The following is a 17,045-nucleotide window of genomic DNA, read 5'->3' as shown; positions in this document are numbered from 1 at the left end:
AAGTTTCAATCATGCAAACACTCATTCACATTTTAATTTTATGTATCTAAGCATTCCCACTAACTTCAGTGGGTCTGCCCAGTAAGTAAAACTAAGCCTGTGCAGAAGTCCTTGCAGGATCCAGAAATGTCAACAGTTTCAAAACACTACTCCAATGTTAAAAGATTTCTAACTGGTTAAGTTCTTCTACTCAGGATCTCAACTTCGTGTGACACACGATTTACTTGAAAAATATCTTTCATGAACATACAGCAAGGGCACAATTCTACAAGTTGCTAAACACCCTGTGCAAGGTGCTTAGAAGCCCTGAACACTGAAGTCAACAGGTGTTAAGAACTCAGTACTCACCTCTACAAGATAAAGCACTAGCTGGCAGACGAGGACTGGTTTCAGATTTTAAAAAAAATAAAGAATTACCAGTCTTAAAGAATTTAACATATCCAAAGTTAACAGAGCAAGTGAAGTTACTCAGCAGGTGAGGCTCAAGAAAGATAAATCCCAAGTGCACACAAGTGGCTCTGTCATTAGACCATGAAGACACTTGTCACTTGACAAGTTTACAGACAGCGCAGAGCCTATGCTGAAAGCCAGTCACTCATAGCCTAAGGAAAAATAAAACAGTATCAAGGAGGCCTTACACCAGGGTTACATCTGTTCCATCCTACTTCCTGTTTGATTGAAGAGAGAAAAGACAAACAGATAAAGATAGAACAGGGTAAAATCACCTCACCTGCTGTCAGTAAGAAAGCTGGGCTTACTTTGTCATTGCCGAGACAAAGTCCCCCTTTCATATGTTTCTGAAATGAACCCAACACAGGTTTTAGATGTTGTGTAGAATATAATATTAAAGAATTAGAGTTAACTTAAGTTTGGTTAAAGAAATACGTGTTGTAAAGAAAAACAAACCAGTGTTATTTCAAAAATTAGGGCTGAGGTTAACCCACATGCAAGGGAAAAACTGTTGTTCAGCAAGGAGCGAAGAGATAGGGAGAAAAGGCCTTGGGAAGACAGGAGATTGTAAATCTTATCTGAATTAAGACTGGAAATAAAGATGAATTGTCTCAATTGTTTTTAGGTGAAGTAGATAATTGGCAATGACATCATTTGTTCATTAAAGGGCATTAAAAAGTAAGGGTTCATTGCTAATACCTGCCTGACCAAGATGATCTAAGCATTCCTAGGTTTAGCCCATTTGTAAGTATCTTCATCAAATGTTTATAAACGTTTTATATTACTGTTTGGACATAGTAAATTACTTATTATTTTGACTTTTTAATCATGTTTAGAGCATATAAAGGAATTTATGGTTAAACTGGTGTTGTGGTAATACACTGCACGAATAATAATTAAAGCCAAGATTTTGTCATGGATATTTTCAGTAAAAGTCCCAGACAGGTCACAGGCAATAAAGAAAAATATCCATTACAAAATGGGAAGCCGCTGGGCAGCTGCAGGGTGGGGATGGCTGGGAGCTCTGGGGGCCCCTACCACTCATGGAGGCTCATAGCTCCAGGGTCCCCCTCCACCTGCGGTTTGGAGCTCCAAGTGTCCCCTGCCCCTGAGGGGGCTGGTGGCTGTGGGCATCCCCCTGCGGGGAGCTGCTGGGGTAATAATAATTCTAGCATGCTGTAATCAAGTAAAGATTAGGACTGAGATTTTCAAAGTTACCATTAATTTTTATGGGAACTGAGCTGAAGAATTCCTTTAGACACCTTTGAAAATCTCTCACTGTGTCTAAAAGACAAATAAACAAGTGTCACAATTTAATTATGATGTTTTCCTATGGAAATTATAAACAGTGAGTAAACTTTTAAGATTAACATTAATGGAAACAAACAAAAAAAATACAGCTAAATTGGTTAATTTTCATTACTAAGGCCTCATCTATTCTGGATATTAGTTCTGATTGATTAATCAGTGGACAACAACCAGCGTCATGACCAAATTTTTCCTGCAGATATGGAAATATTAAAAAAGAAACTATATCTTTCCTTCAGATAGTAGAATACTTTACATCCCAAATGAAACTGTAACAACATGGACTGAATGATCATCACACTCTTCACTTCAGCCACTATAATTGATGAACAGCAATTTAGGGTGGGTTTTCCTTGGGGAGGCAGAGGAAAGAGTGGAAATTCTCTCTAGTCACTCTTTTCCTACCAGAATTATTTGTTCCGTGGCTCAGAACATTCAATAGCTGTCTTGCTACAGTATATTTCTTCCCCTCCCCTCCCATATTTTTCTGTAGTGGTCTTTCACCAAGTATAACAATAGACTATTCGCCTTCATCAGCAACTCTAAGATTTCAGTTGCTTCTCCCTTATTCCATCCTTTTCTAGTGATTTTAGAAATAATTCACCCTAAAGGAAAGTTATAAATGGAGCACCAGAAAGAAATAACCACTCTTTGTCCTAATGCTAAAAATAAACCCACATCACTTCTCAACCACACTCTGGCTCCAACTAGAAGAGTTTCCCATTCCTTCTAACCTTGTGTAATAGGCAATATGTGACAGTTTTAGGATTGACAATTTGGAAAGCACCTAACACATTGAGAGCACTTCAACAAACAAACATGTGAATAGAATCATAGAATCATAGAATATCAGGGTTGGAAGGGACCCCAGAAGGTCATCTAGTCCAACCCCCTGCTCAAAGCAGGACCAATTCCCAGTTAAATCATCCCAGCCAGGGCTTTGTCAAGCCTGACCTTAAAAACCTCTAAGGAAGGAGATTCTACCACCTCCCTAGGTAACGCATTCCAGTATTTCACCACCCTCTTAGTGAAAAAGTTTTTCCTAATATCCAATCTAAACCTCCCCCAAATAATCCTGGTTGCCTGGTCCCTGAAACTGTCCCACACAAAAATATACTACAGAGATCTGAAGACCAGGCTAACAGATCCCTCTGTTGCAAAGTACCATATTTTGTCCAATTACAGAATGGTTTCCAGATTTTGCAGACCACTTCCATTGGCCTGATCTAATGTACAGAGACTACAGTTTATCATGCTGGCCAGTACTGTCTCACTGTTTACACATACTCCGTTGTCTTTAGCTTAACAAAACAGAATTTAAGGAGTATCTACATAGGGAAAAAATATACAATGGGCTCTTCAGTCTACCACAGAAAGATAGGACACAATCCAATGGGTGGAAATTGAAGCCAGATACATTTAAGATGGAAATAAAGCATAAATGTTTAACAGTGAGCATAATTAACCACTGAACAATTTACCAGTGTCATGGTGGAGTCTCTATCACTGACAGGTCTGAAATCAAGATTAGATTTTTTCTAAAGGTAGACTCTAACGAATACCGGTATTAGTTCTAGGCAGTCCCGGGTTATGATCACAGGGGTCACTTCTGGCCTTGGAAGCGACGAGTCTGTCGGTTTTGCCTAGTAAACGCCTCTGGGCAGGGGCTGTCGTGTTCTGTGTCTGGGCAGCGCCGAGCACAATGGGCTCCCTGGCCCCCAGCGCTCAGGAAAACCAGGATCTAGCCTAGTGGCACCTGGGGGTACAATACAACGCAACACTTTTTGATACACTGGGAAGAGCCACGTTAGTGTGACCACAGGTTTCCCACGGCCACCCAGGGACTTGGCAGCCTGGCCACCAAGGACGCCATCCCAACGCGCTGCCCAGCAGCTCCACCGGCCCGGCGAGCGGGGGCGGGGGCTCAGGCGACCCCCCCTTCCATGAGGGTAGGGCGATTTGCCTGCGCCAGCGGCTGTGCCGCCGAGCCCCGCGCTCATCGCGAGGAGGAGCGGCTCCCCAGGCGCCCCGCTTACCTCGCGGGCAGGAGGGCGGGGCTGCGGAGAAGGAACAGCGGGTAGCGTTAGGATCCGTTTAGATTTGAAACCCGCTCCGAGTCCCAGCGTTCGACCCCGCGCTGCCCTGCCCCGCCCTCACCCCCAGCTAGGCTGCAAGCCTGCGACCACCGGCCGGAAAGGGAAAGCGGGCGAGCCCGGTCCCCGCGCCTGAGTGCGCACGCGCGGCCCGAGTACTTCCGCGCCCCACCACCTCGCGGAGGTGGAGCCGCTTCCGGGAGGGAAGGTGGGAGGGTCCCCCGCCAAATACGAATCCGACGCTGAGGCCGGGACTGAGTGATACAGTCTGTAGAGTGCGACGTCGTGGCGCTGCCGGCCGCACAGGTGGGACCCCCTGGAGACTGGTTCGTTTCCCAGCCCCCACCCCGCCTGGGCTGTTCCCTCCTCTCACCCTCCTCCCCACCACACCCGCGTTCGGTGCCCAGCCCCCACCTCGCCTGGGCTGTTCCCTCCTCTCAGCCCCCTCCCCCACCACACCCGCGTTCGGTGCCCAGCCCCCACCTCGCCTGGGCTGTTCCCTCCTCTCAGCCCCCTCCCCCACCACACCCGCGTTCGGTGCCCAGCCCCCACCCCGCCTGGGCTGTTCCCTCCTCTCACCCCCCTCCCCCACCACACCCGCGTTCGGTGCCCAGCCCCCACCCCGCCTGGGCTGTTCCCTCCTGTCACAACCCCCCCACACACACAAACACAACCGCGTTCGGTTCCCAGTCCCCTCCCTGCCTGGGCTGTTTCCTCCTCTCTGCGTCCCATCCCACACTAGTTCTCCCCTTCTCCTTCCCCCCGCCCCCCGGCTCGGATCCCCGCCCACACTCACTCTCCTGACACACAGGTCACATCTTGGTCTCCCTAAAATATCCAACCCTGTGTTACATCCCAGTTGCTCCTGCTTAGCATCCTGGGGATGTGTGTTTATAGTCGGACCCCATCAAGACTGTTACCTGCTTCCCACTGTGGGGACCTGAACTCCAATCCTGGCCTTGCCCTGGCTCCCCAGAAACAGTGCAGGAGCCCTGGATGCAGTGTAGCCTATAGTCCCCCAAGAACCTAGTATCAGGAGTGAGCTGCAGCGGTTTAGTGAAAAGAAAAGGAGTACTTGTGGCACCTTAGAGACTAACCAATTTATTTGAGCATAAGCTTTCGTGAGCTACAGCTCATCCGATGCATCCGATGAAGTGAGCTGTAGCTCACGAAAGCTTATGCTCAAATAAATTGGTTAGTCTCTAAGGTGCCACAAGTACTCCTTTTCTTTTTGCGAATACAGACTAACACGGCTATTACACTGAAACCAGCAGTTTAGTGGTGGCCCACCAGGGATATTAGTTGACAGTTCCTCCAGGGAGCCAGAAGCACAGGCATATGTATCTGATGCAGTTCGCAGAATTCCCTAACACCTGTCCTTTCTGCAGCAAGAGGGAGACTGTGCTGCACATTTGCATAGAGAAGAGGTCCCCAAACTGTGGGGTGCACCCCCTTAGGGTGTGCAGAGGAACATTTGGGGGGACACAGCAGGGCCCAGACCAGCCCCCACGCAGAGGGGGGAGGGGGTTGTGCAGGAGCACCACCCAGCTTTGCTCTCAGCCCTGGCCACGGCTCTGCACCCAGCTGCTGGCCCCCACCATGGTCCAGCTGCAGCCCCAGCCTTGGGCCCCTTATCTCGTCCATGTCCCCCTGCCCCTGGAGCCACAACCTCCTGTGGAGGACAGACAGCAGTAACGGGGGGCAAGACCCTGAGAAGTTTGGGACACTCTACTCCAATGGTCTTGAGGGGCTGCCATCTGATGAACCTCCTACTGAGGTTCTGGCTGCACTTCTCCCCACACCTCATTTACACACACCCCATCCATGTCCTCAGAAAGTCACAAGACCTCGTTGTCAGCCTCCTGGCACTGGCATCTCTGTGACTGTGGGGCTTATTTCTGGTCCCTTGTCTCACACCTCCAAGCAAAGTTCCTTGGGCAGTGTCCACTGGCTCCCTAGACACCTTTGAGGAGCAGTGTGCACTGTTGAGTGTTCTCTCGTCTATTTCCTGTTCTAGTTCCCTGCTTTTTAACTTTTGACTCTCCCTCCATTCTTGTTTGTTCATTTGTTGCCCCAAGACTTCAGTTATGGCCTGGGTGAGTGGATAGACCTTTAGTTCTGGGTGGGCCGTCCCAGTACCCACAATCATAGGTGCTGACTCCATGGGTGCTCTGGGGCTGGAGCACCCACAGAAAAAAAATAGTGGGTGCTCAGCACCACCAGCCCCAGCTGTTTGGTGGCACCCTGAAACAGCTGATTGTAAGCTGGGGGAGGGCAGTGAGCAGGTGAGGGCCTTGGGGAGGGAGCAGAGCAGGGGCAGGAAGAAGCGGAGTTAAGGTGGGGCCTGAGGGAATGGGGTGAAGTGGGGGTTGCCCTCAGAGCAGAGTGGGGGTGGAGCACCCTGGGGGAAAAGAAAAACTCAGTGCCTATGCCCCAATGGGTTCAGGATTTTAGTGTTTCTCTTCCCTTTCCCCCTCCAAAATCCACTAATGCTGAGAATACACATGGATTGGTAAAAGTATTGGTATTTTAAGGGCAGATGCAGCATTGTATGCAGCCTAAGCAGCTAGTAGCATGGGGACTTAATAGTTTTATTCTTGTGTTTTACTTACAGAAAGAAAGAATTGCAAGTGTTTAATCTTGTGCAACATGTCTTTTTATATTTGAAGAGTAAGACTAAATTGCACCGAATGTGTTTTGCGTTTCATTTCATAAAACTTTTTCACTCTTTTGTCCTACTGAAAACAAGGGGATATCCCACAAATGAAATAGCAGTGGGTGATGCACTTTGGGAGCTTAGGTGTGTTGGCAAAGCTGTGTGGTGATATCTCAGGACTTGGAATACCGGTGAGGATTGTAGTTCAAAACAAGTAATTGCAGAACTCTCCCGTGTGGGGAGATCTCAGTATGGGAAGGGCAGGGGAACTGTAGGGCAGAATTGAGGGGCATTGGCCAAGATTTCTTGGATAAATTTGCATAGTCAGATGACCTGTTTAAAGCAAACCATTAATTGTCATCAGCTTTAAATTTGTTTACTCATTTTAAGTACTCCCTTTGTTTTTGTTGAGTTAATTGTAATCATGTAAAATGTTCATTGTTTGTAAGACTTACTGGCTCTAAACTTTTAAAGGCTGGTTTACAAGTCTAGATCCTGGACCTGATGTCAGTGACTGTATTGCAATTCACTTTTGTGGAAGCCAGACCAACTCCCTAAATTTTGTTGTTTTTATTATAACATCAACAGTGTTTTAGGGTGATTTACAGACTTACAGGAAAAATAAGGTCCTGCTGTGAAGATGTAACCTTCTCTAAGGTATAGAAGGTGGGATGGGAGATTTGGTATAACTGAGGCCCCTGAAATAAAATCTGTTTAGATGGGTCTTTTGCAAAGAGCCCCATTCAAGACAGTACAGTTTTCTGCAAGATGGTTAGCACCTAAATCATTTAAATGACAAAAATAAAAGAACCTCCAAAATTTATTATGGCACGTCTAGCTACTTCAGCAACTAATATACTTTGAATCATGGAAAGGAAAAATCACATCCCTAGTTATAAATTAATATTTTACTATGATGTTGAGAAACATTGTCTTGTTTTATTTTTCATTTTGTAAGTTGCCTTAGCCACACTTTTGTCTATATAGCTACTTCTGCATGTGTATGGAATTAGAAATACTTTTTGATGCATTTATCCTCCCTTTGCATTAATACTGATGTGCTATGTCATCATAGTACTAATAAACCAATTAACACAAAGGTTATAGGAAGCTATATAAGAAACGTAGACTGATTTATAGGCAACAAATGGTAACATCAAAAGGGCTTTTTGCTAAGTGTTGTCTCGTTCACCTCCCAAAAAGCTGGAAGTCCCAGTTAGGTGGTAAGAAGGTTAATTTTCCCCCTGCAGAGTGCTCTGTTCAAGGCTTTCTATTTTTTAAAGGTAACTATTGGAAATATTAAAATATTATGGTGGCAAAAAAGAATACTTCTGTGTAGTTTTAAAGCATCTTTTATCTGAGTAAGTATATACTGTTGACGCTACTACTTAGCAAATGAGTGTCTCTGCGGTCATGTCTACACAGCAACTAGACACCCACAACTGCCCCGTACCAACCACTCAATCTTGGACTGCAGGATTCTTTCATTGCTGTGTAGACTTCTGGGCTTGGGCTGGAGTCTTGGTGCTAGGACCTTGCAAGGTGGGAGGGTTCCAGAGCTTGGGTTCCAGGCCAAGCCCTGAAGTCTACACAGTAGTGGAACAGCTCTGCAGCCCCAGTTGGCTGGTACAGGCCAGCCCCAGGTGTCAGCAGAAACACAGCAACTAGAGTGGGAAAAATCTCAGTTTCCTGTTTCTGTTCTCTTGCCTGTGCTGTTCACAACATCAGATTTCTTACAGTGCAAGAGGTAGCCCAACACACATTTTTATTTTTTTTACAGATTTGCACTCAGGGCCACTTAATTTCTTACAATGCCTGTTCTGGTACATAAAACTTCAGAAGCATAGCTATGCCAATGTATTTGACTTGTATTACTAGATACTTTCCAAATGCCCATCGGGCACAAAAATGCTTAATATAAGTCATCAGCTCTTTACTAGCCAATTAATTAACTTCTGGGATTTCCCAGCATTTAGAAGCTGAAGTTCTTAAGTCCTTAGAGAAAGGAAGCCTACATTGTTGCTAAGGGGGATAGTTTTCTTGCCAGACGCAGTACTACAATTTAGCAGGCATGTGCTTTTTCTCTTGTTAAATTTATCTGTTTGAAAAATTATATTGGCTCCCACTGCAAAGCAACTGGTCACCTTACCATTATGTTTATGAAAAGAAAAAGCAGCCTTTGGGCTTCAAAAGCCAGCAGAGAAGCCCTTTGCTCAACAGCAAAAGTATCAATATCCAGTAATAAACTAAAGCAGAAATCTTTCAAAGGTCAAACAAGGTAACATTTCCAAGCTTGGCTTCTTAAAGGTAGGAGCGTAATTAAGTGACCTGATTGGGGCCAGGGAACAAAGGCTTAACTACCCAGAGTGAGTGGTTTCCCTAGAAAGGAAAGGAAACTGTATGTGCTCTGCACTTCTGAAAATCAGTCCACTTATTTGAGCGAATTAATACAGATTTAGGTCCTGCAAATTCCAGAGGCATGGACCATCTACTGGGAGAATGTAACCCCTGAAAATCAGTAGTGAGAAGTCCTTCAATTAGAACAACTTGTAATTCCTGCAATGAGAGCAAGAGAAATAACTGATCAATTAGCTGAATCCCAGGTATATAGGGCTTCATACTTCTTTGTTAGTGTTGCATTAACACTGTTTCTCTGATACCCCTTTTCTGTGAAAGCCACATGCTCAAGAGGCTGCTAGATGGCAGCATTCCTCATCTGTATCCAAACTTCTCTGCAGTTGTCTTCCTATTTGATACAATTTTGACCTACAGGGTCATGATTTGCTCTCGAAAGTAGTGCAAAACTCTTTAAGCACAAACAATCTTTTTTTCTTAATGTGACAATGTAACCTGATTGCTGTGTCATTTCTATGAGAGATTTTCTTTATTTCAAAAGTAAAATAGACACATTCATAAACCATTAACAACAGTGATTTAAAAAAAAATCCAATTTCTATTTAAGTCTATTTCATATTGAAATGTAGAGAAATAAGCATAAGGAAAATGTATTTCTTCTCCTTCCAAGAGGAATGGATTGGTGTTGCGGTGAAGAAATGGACACTCGCAAAGAAGCAGGGTAGAGGTAAAAGGTTGATATTTTAAGAGTGGCAGGGGGTGAAAGTGAGAAGAGCACTGGAAAGGAGGGTCAGTTAAGGCTGAAGGGGATGGGAAAGAGGACGAGAAAACAGAAATAAAAGGAAATCAGATTACAGGAAGGAATGGGGGAGGGATTCAGGAAAGGAAGAATTTAGAGTCATAAGCAGAGAGAGTTAAAAGGAATGTATCCCATTTAATATACTGGGGTAGATCCTCAGCTTGTATAAATGATCATAGCTCCAGTGTGGAGCTGTGATCACTTCCACCACCTGAGGATCTGTTCCAGTGTCTTTCTGGTTGTGGACAAAAAGCATTATTTCCATAAAAGTAATTCCCAGATGTTCGACGGAAGTGGGAACTTCAAGAAGAAATAAAGGAGCATGAATTTCAAACAGTCTCACCCTCAGTTTTGGAATAGAAAGACACAATGGCATGTATCTGTGCTCTTTTCTTGTAGTCGAACAGAAATATGTTTATCCATAGAAATCCAGATTTTCTGTGAGAAATGATTGGGGCAGTAGATGTTCAGTTATCATGTAAAGTGAGAAAGAGGTACTTCAGATGTAGATGAAAATGATTTCTTAAACTGGACATCTTTATCATTCTGTTCAGACAGCACTGTAGCCTGTTTATAATAAAAGTTGTCCTACAAGGAGCTCATCCATTAAACAAGGGGTTTATAAACTGAAATCTCTAAATATTTGGATGGCTTGATTGTGTCATTCACTTAGTCCAGTGGTTCCCAAACTTGTTCAGCTGCTTGTGCAGGGAAAGCCCCTGACAGGCCGGGCCAGTTTGTTGACCTGCCATGTCCGCAGGTTTGGCCGATTGCGGCTCCCAGTGGCTGCGATTCACTGCTCCAGGCCAATGGGAGCTGCTGGAAGCGATGGCCAGTATGTCCCTCAGCCCGCGCCGCTTCCAGCAGCTTCCATTGGCCTGGAGCAGTGAACCGCAGCCAGCGATCAGCCAAACCTGTGAACGCGGCAGGTAAACAAACCGGCCGGCCCACCACAAGCGGCGGAACAAGTTTGGGAACCACTGACTTAGTCATTAACAGTTATTTTTAGAAGTACTTAGAGCACTTACTTCTGCCCTCCCCCCCCAAAAAAAAATTACCACATTCCATATTATGAGCTGTAAACTTTTGTTTTGATCAGTCTTTACAACTGATGCCCTCACTTTGGCACGAAGGAATTCAGGACAATGGGAGTGACTAATCTATGGCAGATCCTGGAGCCTGTGAAAGAACATGTTCATCTGAGAAGTCTCAGGGGAAAAACCCTTGCTGTTGATTTAAGTCTGTGGGTGTGTGAGGCACAGACTGTTAAAAAGATGATTGGAGTAGTCACCAAGCCTCATCTTAGGTACAGTATCTTTTTTTTCCCCCCCTTTTTTTGGGTGGGTAACTGTAACCGGTAAGTATTTGAATCTGTATGATATAGTTTGCTCGTTTGGTGCTGTGCTTCCAGAATTATGCCAAGGTACTTCCAAAATCCATGGTAGTCCATATTACCATATAGTTATGTACCTGTACAAAGACTTGCAATACAAAATGGTATGAAATCTTTTCTGATATTTTTGTGTATGTTTTCCAAATGGCAGCTATAGAATCTTTTTGGGTGGATGGAGAAGCATTGGGGTAGGGCTATAATCCAATTGTCCTTAAGGTGTTTCTTTTGTTGTTTTTTTTCCTTGGTTTGAAACTGTGTAGGTTTCATTATGAAGTTTTGACCAACATGAAATTTCCATTTAGTGTATACACACCAGTTGTCATCAGGCTTAATTTGTAACTAAATTTTTCAGTGAAATTATTTACTTTGTTAATACAGGAATCTATTTTTTCGAATCTCTTCTTTAACCTCAATGGAAATCAAATTGGTGTTTGTGATGGAGGGGGATGCCCCAAAGCTGAAAGCAGAAACAATCAGTAAGAGGAATGAGCTGCGCTATGGGTCTTCGAAAAAACCTAGGGCTGCAAAAACAGGGAGATCCTATTTTAAATCCATTTTAAAAGAGGTGAGTGATAGAGGAATTTCATTATTTGTGGTATTAGAGAACGGAGATGGAGGAAAAAACATTTAAAAAAAAAAAAAGGAAAGAATTTACAATAAATCTGACAGAGAAATGACTCCACACAGATTTTTCAATGAGATTCTACCCCCTCCCCCAAAATTTACATCACTTTGAGATTGGATATAAATCCTTTAATTTGTTAAATTAAAAGTTTATGAACCCCCTTCTTTTGTGAAGTTCATATAAACTTCTTGGGGCAGTGTGTTCCCATATGTACTGTACAGCATTGAACACAAAGATGTCACTCACTGCAGAATGATCATTTGAATTAGCACATGTAAAAATAATGATGCACCCTCTGGAGTCTACACACTTAGTCTCCCCTAACTATGCAAATTTCAATACATTTTCATTAAACCCCAAGGTATGCATATTGACAGTAAATCCTAAGTAAATATAGTGCCTGTTAATAGTTCTAGGTTGACAATGCTGGAGACTCGTCTCTAGCTAAGCACACAATAGGCATTATGCAGGTAGTGTTGGCACAAGCTCTCTTCACCATTCCTTGGATGCGCCTTAAACCTGACTTACTCTGTTCCATTCCTTAATTTCTTTGCTGATCCTGGTAGGAAGGTGAACTATTGTTGTGGTGATTTTGGCATCAGGACACCCATCCATTTGAAAGTAGATTGAAATTCTAGCACTTCTTCTAACAGCTGTTGCATGACAAGTCGCTCCAGTCGTTATTGATCTGTGCTGGATTCAGACTAGTGATTATGAGGTAAAAGGCTTTGTATCTCATTACCAATTTCTCAAGCCATCTAATTCCTCAAAGCCTTTTTTCTTTTATATTTTTGATTACTTACCTAATAAACATATTTGTGTTGTATAGACCTGTGTATATGTCTCTAAAGCAGGAGTTCTCAGCCTTTTTCTTTCTGAGGAACCCCAAACATGCTGTACAAATTCCACAGCCTGTCTGTGCTGCAAGAACTGTTTTTATGTATTTTAAAGCCAGGGCCAGCATTAGTGGGTAGCAAGCAGGGCAACTGCTCAGGGCTCCTTGCGACAGGGGGCCCTGTGAAGCTAAGTTGCACAGGCTTCAGCTTCAGCCCCAGGTCTGAGGCTTTGACTTTCTGCCTTGGGACCCAGCAAGTCTAATGCCGGCCCTGCTTGGCAGACCCCTGGTTGAGAACCACTGCTCTAAAGCATCTAGCACGCTTTTGGTCATTACATAAATAACACAATAGACTTGTTTTCTAGCCTAGATCTGTGAACCAGGCAAATAGCCATGTGTCATAAACATACAGCTAAGGGTAGCATAAAATCCCTCCTTTACCTGTAAAGGGTTAAGAAGCTCAGGTAACCTGGTTGGCACCTGACCAAAAGGACCAATAAGGGGAGAAGATACTTTCAAATCTGTGGGGGAAGGTTTTTGTTTTGTGTTTCTTTGTGTTCTCTCCTGGACAGCGAGGAACCAGGGCAGGGAAAATACATCTCCTAAAGCCATACCTGAACTAAGCATCTAAGATTACAAATTGTAAGTAATAGAAGGGAAATGCATTAGATTATCTTTTGTTTTAGCTTGTGAATTTTCCCTAGGCTAAGAGGGAGGTTTATTCCTGGTTTTTTTGTAACTTTAAAGTTTTGTCTATAGGGGAATCCTCTGTGTTTTGAATCTGATTACCCTGTAAAATTACCTTCCATCCTGATTTTACAGAGGTGCTTCTTTTAGTTTTTCTTTATTATAAAGTTCTGCTTTTAAGAACCTGATTGGTTTTTAGTGTCCTAAAACCTAAGGGGCTGGTCTGTGCTCACCTTGTTTACTCTCAAGCCTCCCCAGGAAAGGGGGTGAAGGGTCTTGAGGGGGATATTTTGGGGAAACAGAAACTCCAAGTGGTCCTTTTCCTAAATCTTTGTCTAACTCACTTGGTGGTGGCAGCGATACCATTCCAGGGACAAGGAAGAATTTGTGCCTTGGGGAAGTTTTTAACTTAAGCTGGTAGAGAGAAGCTTAGGGGGTCCTTCATGCGGGTCCCCACATCTGTACCCTAGAGTTCAACTTAGTTAGCTGTGAAAATGTTTAGTGAGAAATGTATTTAACTAGGTTGAAAGAACCAAGGTTGCAGCACAAATAGCTCTGTCAATCTGTATGGAAGTTTTTGTTTATTGATATCTTTCGTTACTAATTCCTCATTTCCTTAATGTTCAGCTCTTTGCTCTCATGTCAAAATAATGTACTACATGATTGCTTGTGGCATAAAAAAATACATGGCAATATCAATTTGCATGTTGAATTTGTGAGCCTTGGACCACAATTACTACTGTCCTTTTAAGTAACATTGTAGAGCAATTAGTAACTTGGGAGATACTAATTGGGAGATTCACTTGTTTGCCAGATTTCTTTTGTGATTGAAGTAAACTGTACTTAAAGTTTTTGATAGTGTTGGAAAAGTACTTATAGAACAGGAATGAAATGAGAGAAGACGTTTTATTTGCTTTGTTTGTTTGCTCTTCAAGGGCATGATCCAAAGGCCAGTGGAAATAGTCACTTTGATTTCAGTGGGTTTTGGCTCTGGCACCAGATGAATAACCTGAATAAAATATATTAATATTGTCAAGCTGCTTGGACTGAGCTATACTCCACTAGGACAGCAATTCTTACAATGTCACTTTTGTGGTTTTGATTTGTTAAAAATCCTGACTTGTGAAGAGAAGCCACCATAATAATTCAGTACAGTAACTTCAGGTAGTTTGCACCCAACACTTCTACAAAGATAACCTTCCTTTTCTGCTGTTCTGACCATGATTTCCGCTGGACCCCTACCTCACTCATGTACATGCACAACTTTCTTGCATCTATGGATTGGCTCCTCTGTTCCTCTGCACATGCCCATCTATTACTTTTCCACTTAAGCTATCGCTGTAATTACCACAGAGATGTTATGTGATCATGAATGGGAGGGGACGTGGATCCCTGAGGCACTTCATTAAGATGCGATCCATGATGAAAGTTTAAGAAGTCCCGTTTCATACTTTGTCTTGCCTATGCTCCACCCAAGCTTCACTCATTGTCTACTTCTGTGCCCCTTTCTGCACAGAAGCCTCCTAAGCAATGTATGCCAATCCTCCAGCCTCTCTCCTTCAAAAATCTGATGAGCCTATCTGATCTGTGAATTGTTCTGGCAGGAATGAGCACTAATCACTCAGTGTGTGTTTAGTACTGGGAAACTGAACATAACCATGTCCCTACTCACTATAAATTTAGTTCAGTCAAGGATCTATTCTTTGTTTGCAATGCCACATGTATTGCAAAGTGACACATACAGTGATAGTACTACGTTGATGATAATAATAATGATGGCCACTGCAGACATACACATTACCCTGAGGACCATTTTAAAAAAATGGTTAATTGTAGAAAGGGATGATTGAAGATTCAATCTCTGTCTTCTCTTGAATATTTTTGTTTTTTTAGTGCCTTGAAATGTTGCAGTGTTTAGGATTACCTTGGGTTCAAGCAGCTGGTGAAGCGGAGGCAATGTGTGCTTACCTGAATGCAAATGGATATGTGGATGGCTGCATTACCAATGATGGAGATGTTTTCTTGTATGGAGCTCAAACAGTTTATAGAAATTTCACCATGAATGCAAAGGTACTGTGTTAGGTTTTTTGGAGTCTTTTTTCCTTCAGACTACTTCACTCTCATTATATTGCTCAACTAAATGTGAAGCACCATAAATATTTTGAACAATTAAGTAGGTATCTGTTAGGGCTTCTCCCTCACCCCTCCCTTGATTCTTGTCAGACAGACATAAAGCGGAAGACCAGAATCCAAAGAGGAGGCAATGTAATGGTTATTGGGGTTAATCAAGCAAGTATATCCATAGCTCTGTACACTGCAGAGCTTTTCCCCATTCCTTTTTCCCACCTCCTCCTTCTTAATTATATCTGTAGTGCACACCACTGGTCCCACCCCTTACAATTTATGGTCATGCTCCGTTTTGGAGGGTCATGAGTCTTGGGGCTTTGCTACCACCTCTTTTGTGCCTCATCGGAGGGGTAGGGAGCGAAATTTTGTTTCAGCTAGGGTCATGTTTTCTTTCTCTTTTTAGTGTTTCTTATGCCACCCCTCCTTGCCCCTCCCAACTGGTCGCTTGACCTTACCTTGCGATAGGAGTTGAGGTAGTTGTACATACTAAACTCCCACCAAAGCCAGCAACACTTTAACTCACTTCCTTATTTTTTTTCATTGTGCTATAAACCCCATCTGGTTGTGGGCAAATGCAACGCAGTGTCTTTGTTCACACATGTTGGTAAAAATATCAAAAGTCAAACAGGCAAACAAAACCCAAAATTTTATTTCAGGCAAATATACAGGCCTAAATACTATATTAACGTCACTAACAGTATCATACTTTTGTCTTCCTGTATTTGGTCTTGTTTAAAATCTGTTTTCACACAGCAGACTTTCTTTGCTTGATTTATTAGTGTTCAAGAACTGAATGAATGAGAAAAACAGCTGAGTTGAATAACAAACATGAAATTATCTGCTGTCTGTTTAGGTTTTCTATTACATGAATTCTTATGTGACTTAAAGCTGTAAATTTTATACAGGACACAGCCCTGCAGTGACAGTTGTGTGCCTATAGGAGCAACAGGTCTATGGGGTTAAATAAATGCAAATTCACTTGTTTGCATCTTACATTAAATTAAAATGTGTAACACTTTCACACATGATAATGGCTGCTGCTCCTCAAATCAAGCACTGATGATGCCAATAAAACAGACCACCTGATTAAAATTATGGATACATTAGGAATGTAGTTTGATACCACCCTTGGAGAAGACAGAACATATAACTTCGTTGTGCACTCTTCTATAGCATGCAGAGAGATGAATGCTAAGTCTAAGGCATCAAGCAAGTGCGGTAGCAAATGGAGTAAAGATGGGAGTTTTAAATGTATCCTGGTGTGAGAAACTGTTTTTTAGCTAAAAAAAAGTGCTTGTATCTTTGTGAGAACTAATGGAACAAAGAGAGGCAGAGCTGGGAGCACATAATTTAAAAAAATAAAATGGTGTAGGGCAATTTGCTTGTGTTCATTTGGCTATACATGTGTACAGAGTAAACTAGAGCCCAGTTTTCAAAGTGGGATGCCCTAAATTAGGTGTTCAAATCAGTATTAAAATGGGTATTTACTGTAGTTGTCTAAATATCTGTCGAGGTGCCTAAAAAGTTTGAAAATTGGGTTATAATTTTTTATATTTTTTTAGTTCAGATACTTTGATAGAGGTCAATCCTGACTTCCTCCTCTTCATTCATCCTTTGCAGCTTCAGAGTGTTCTTTTGTAATTCTGTAAGCCTAGGATGTTGGTTAAATTTCTAATCCTTGATTAATTATTTTACTTAAATACAGTTACATTTGTAT

General features: G+C 42.9%; 2 protein-coding genes across 3 annotated transcripts in view; one reads left to right on the top strand and one right to left on the bottom strand.

Moving 5' to 3' along the window:
* Window positions 1–3,907, bottom strand: part of SMC6 (structural maintenance of chromosomes 6) — an 84,383-nt gene extending 80,476 nt beyond the window's left edge. The window contains exon 1 of one of the 2 annotated variants that reach the window (XM_084622356.1): window positions 3,795–3,907. The gene's annotated coding sequence lies outside the window, so the exon portion shown is untranslated. Of the gene's footprint in view, window positions 1–730; window positions 749–3,794 lie in introns of those variants that run through there. The other variant, XM_084622355.1, reaches the window with a different exon arrangement.
* Window positions 3,908–4,047: 140 nt separating this feature from the next.
* Window positions 4,048–17,045, top strand: part of GEN1 (GEN1 Holliday junction 5' flap endonuclease) — a 34,042-nt gene continuing 21,044 nt past the window's right edge. Inside the window, exons 1-4 of the mRNA XM_084622357.1 lie at window positions 4,048–4,157; window positions 10,761–10,967; window positions 11,433–11,619; window positions 15,095–15,271. Coding sequence (XP_084478483.1) covers window positions 10,807–10,967; window positions 11,433–11,619; window positions 15,095–15,271 — 525 coding nt within the window. The 5' untranslated portion in view covers window positions 4,048–4,157; window positions 10,761–10,806. The remainder of the gene's footprint in view (window positions 4,158–10,760; window positions 10,968–11,432; window positions 11,620–15,094; window positions 15,272–17,045) is intronic.

The sequence above is a fragment of the Lepidochelys olivacea genome (assembly GCF_965140295.1).
Source record: "Lepidochelys olivacea isolate rLepOli2 genome assembly, chromosome: 3".
Lineage (NCBI taxonomy): Eukaryota > Metazoa > Chordata > Testudines > Cheloniidae > Lepidochelys > Lepidochelys olivacea.
The sequence above is the reverse complement of the archived record's forward strand: the minus strand, read 5'-3'. Positions and strand labels throughout refer to the sequence as shown.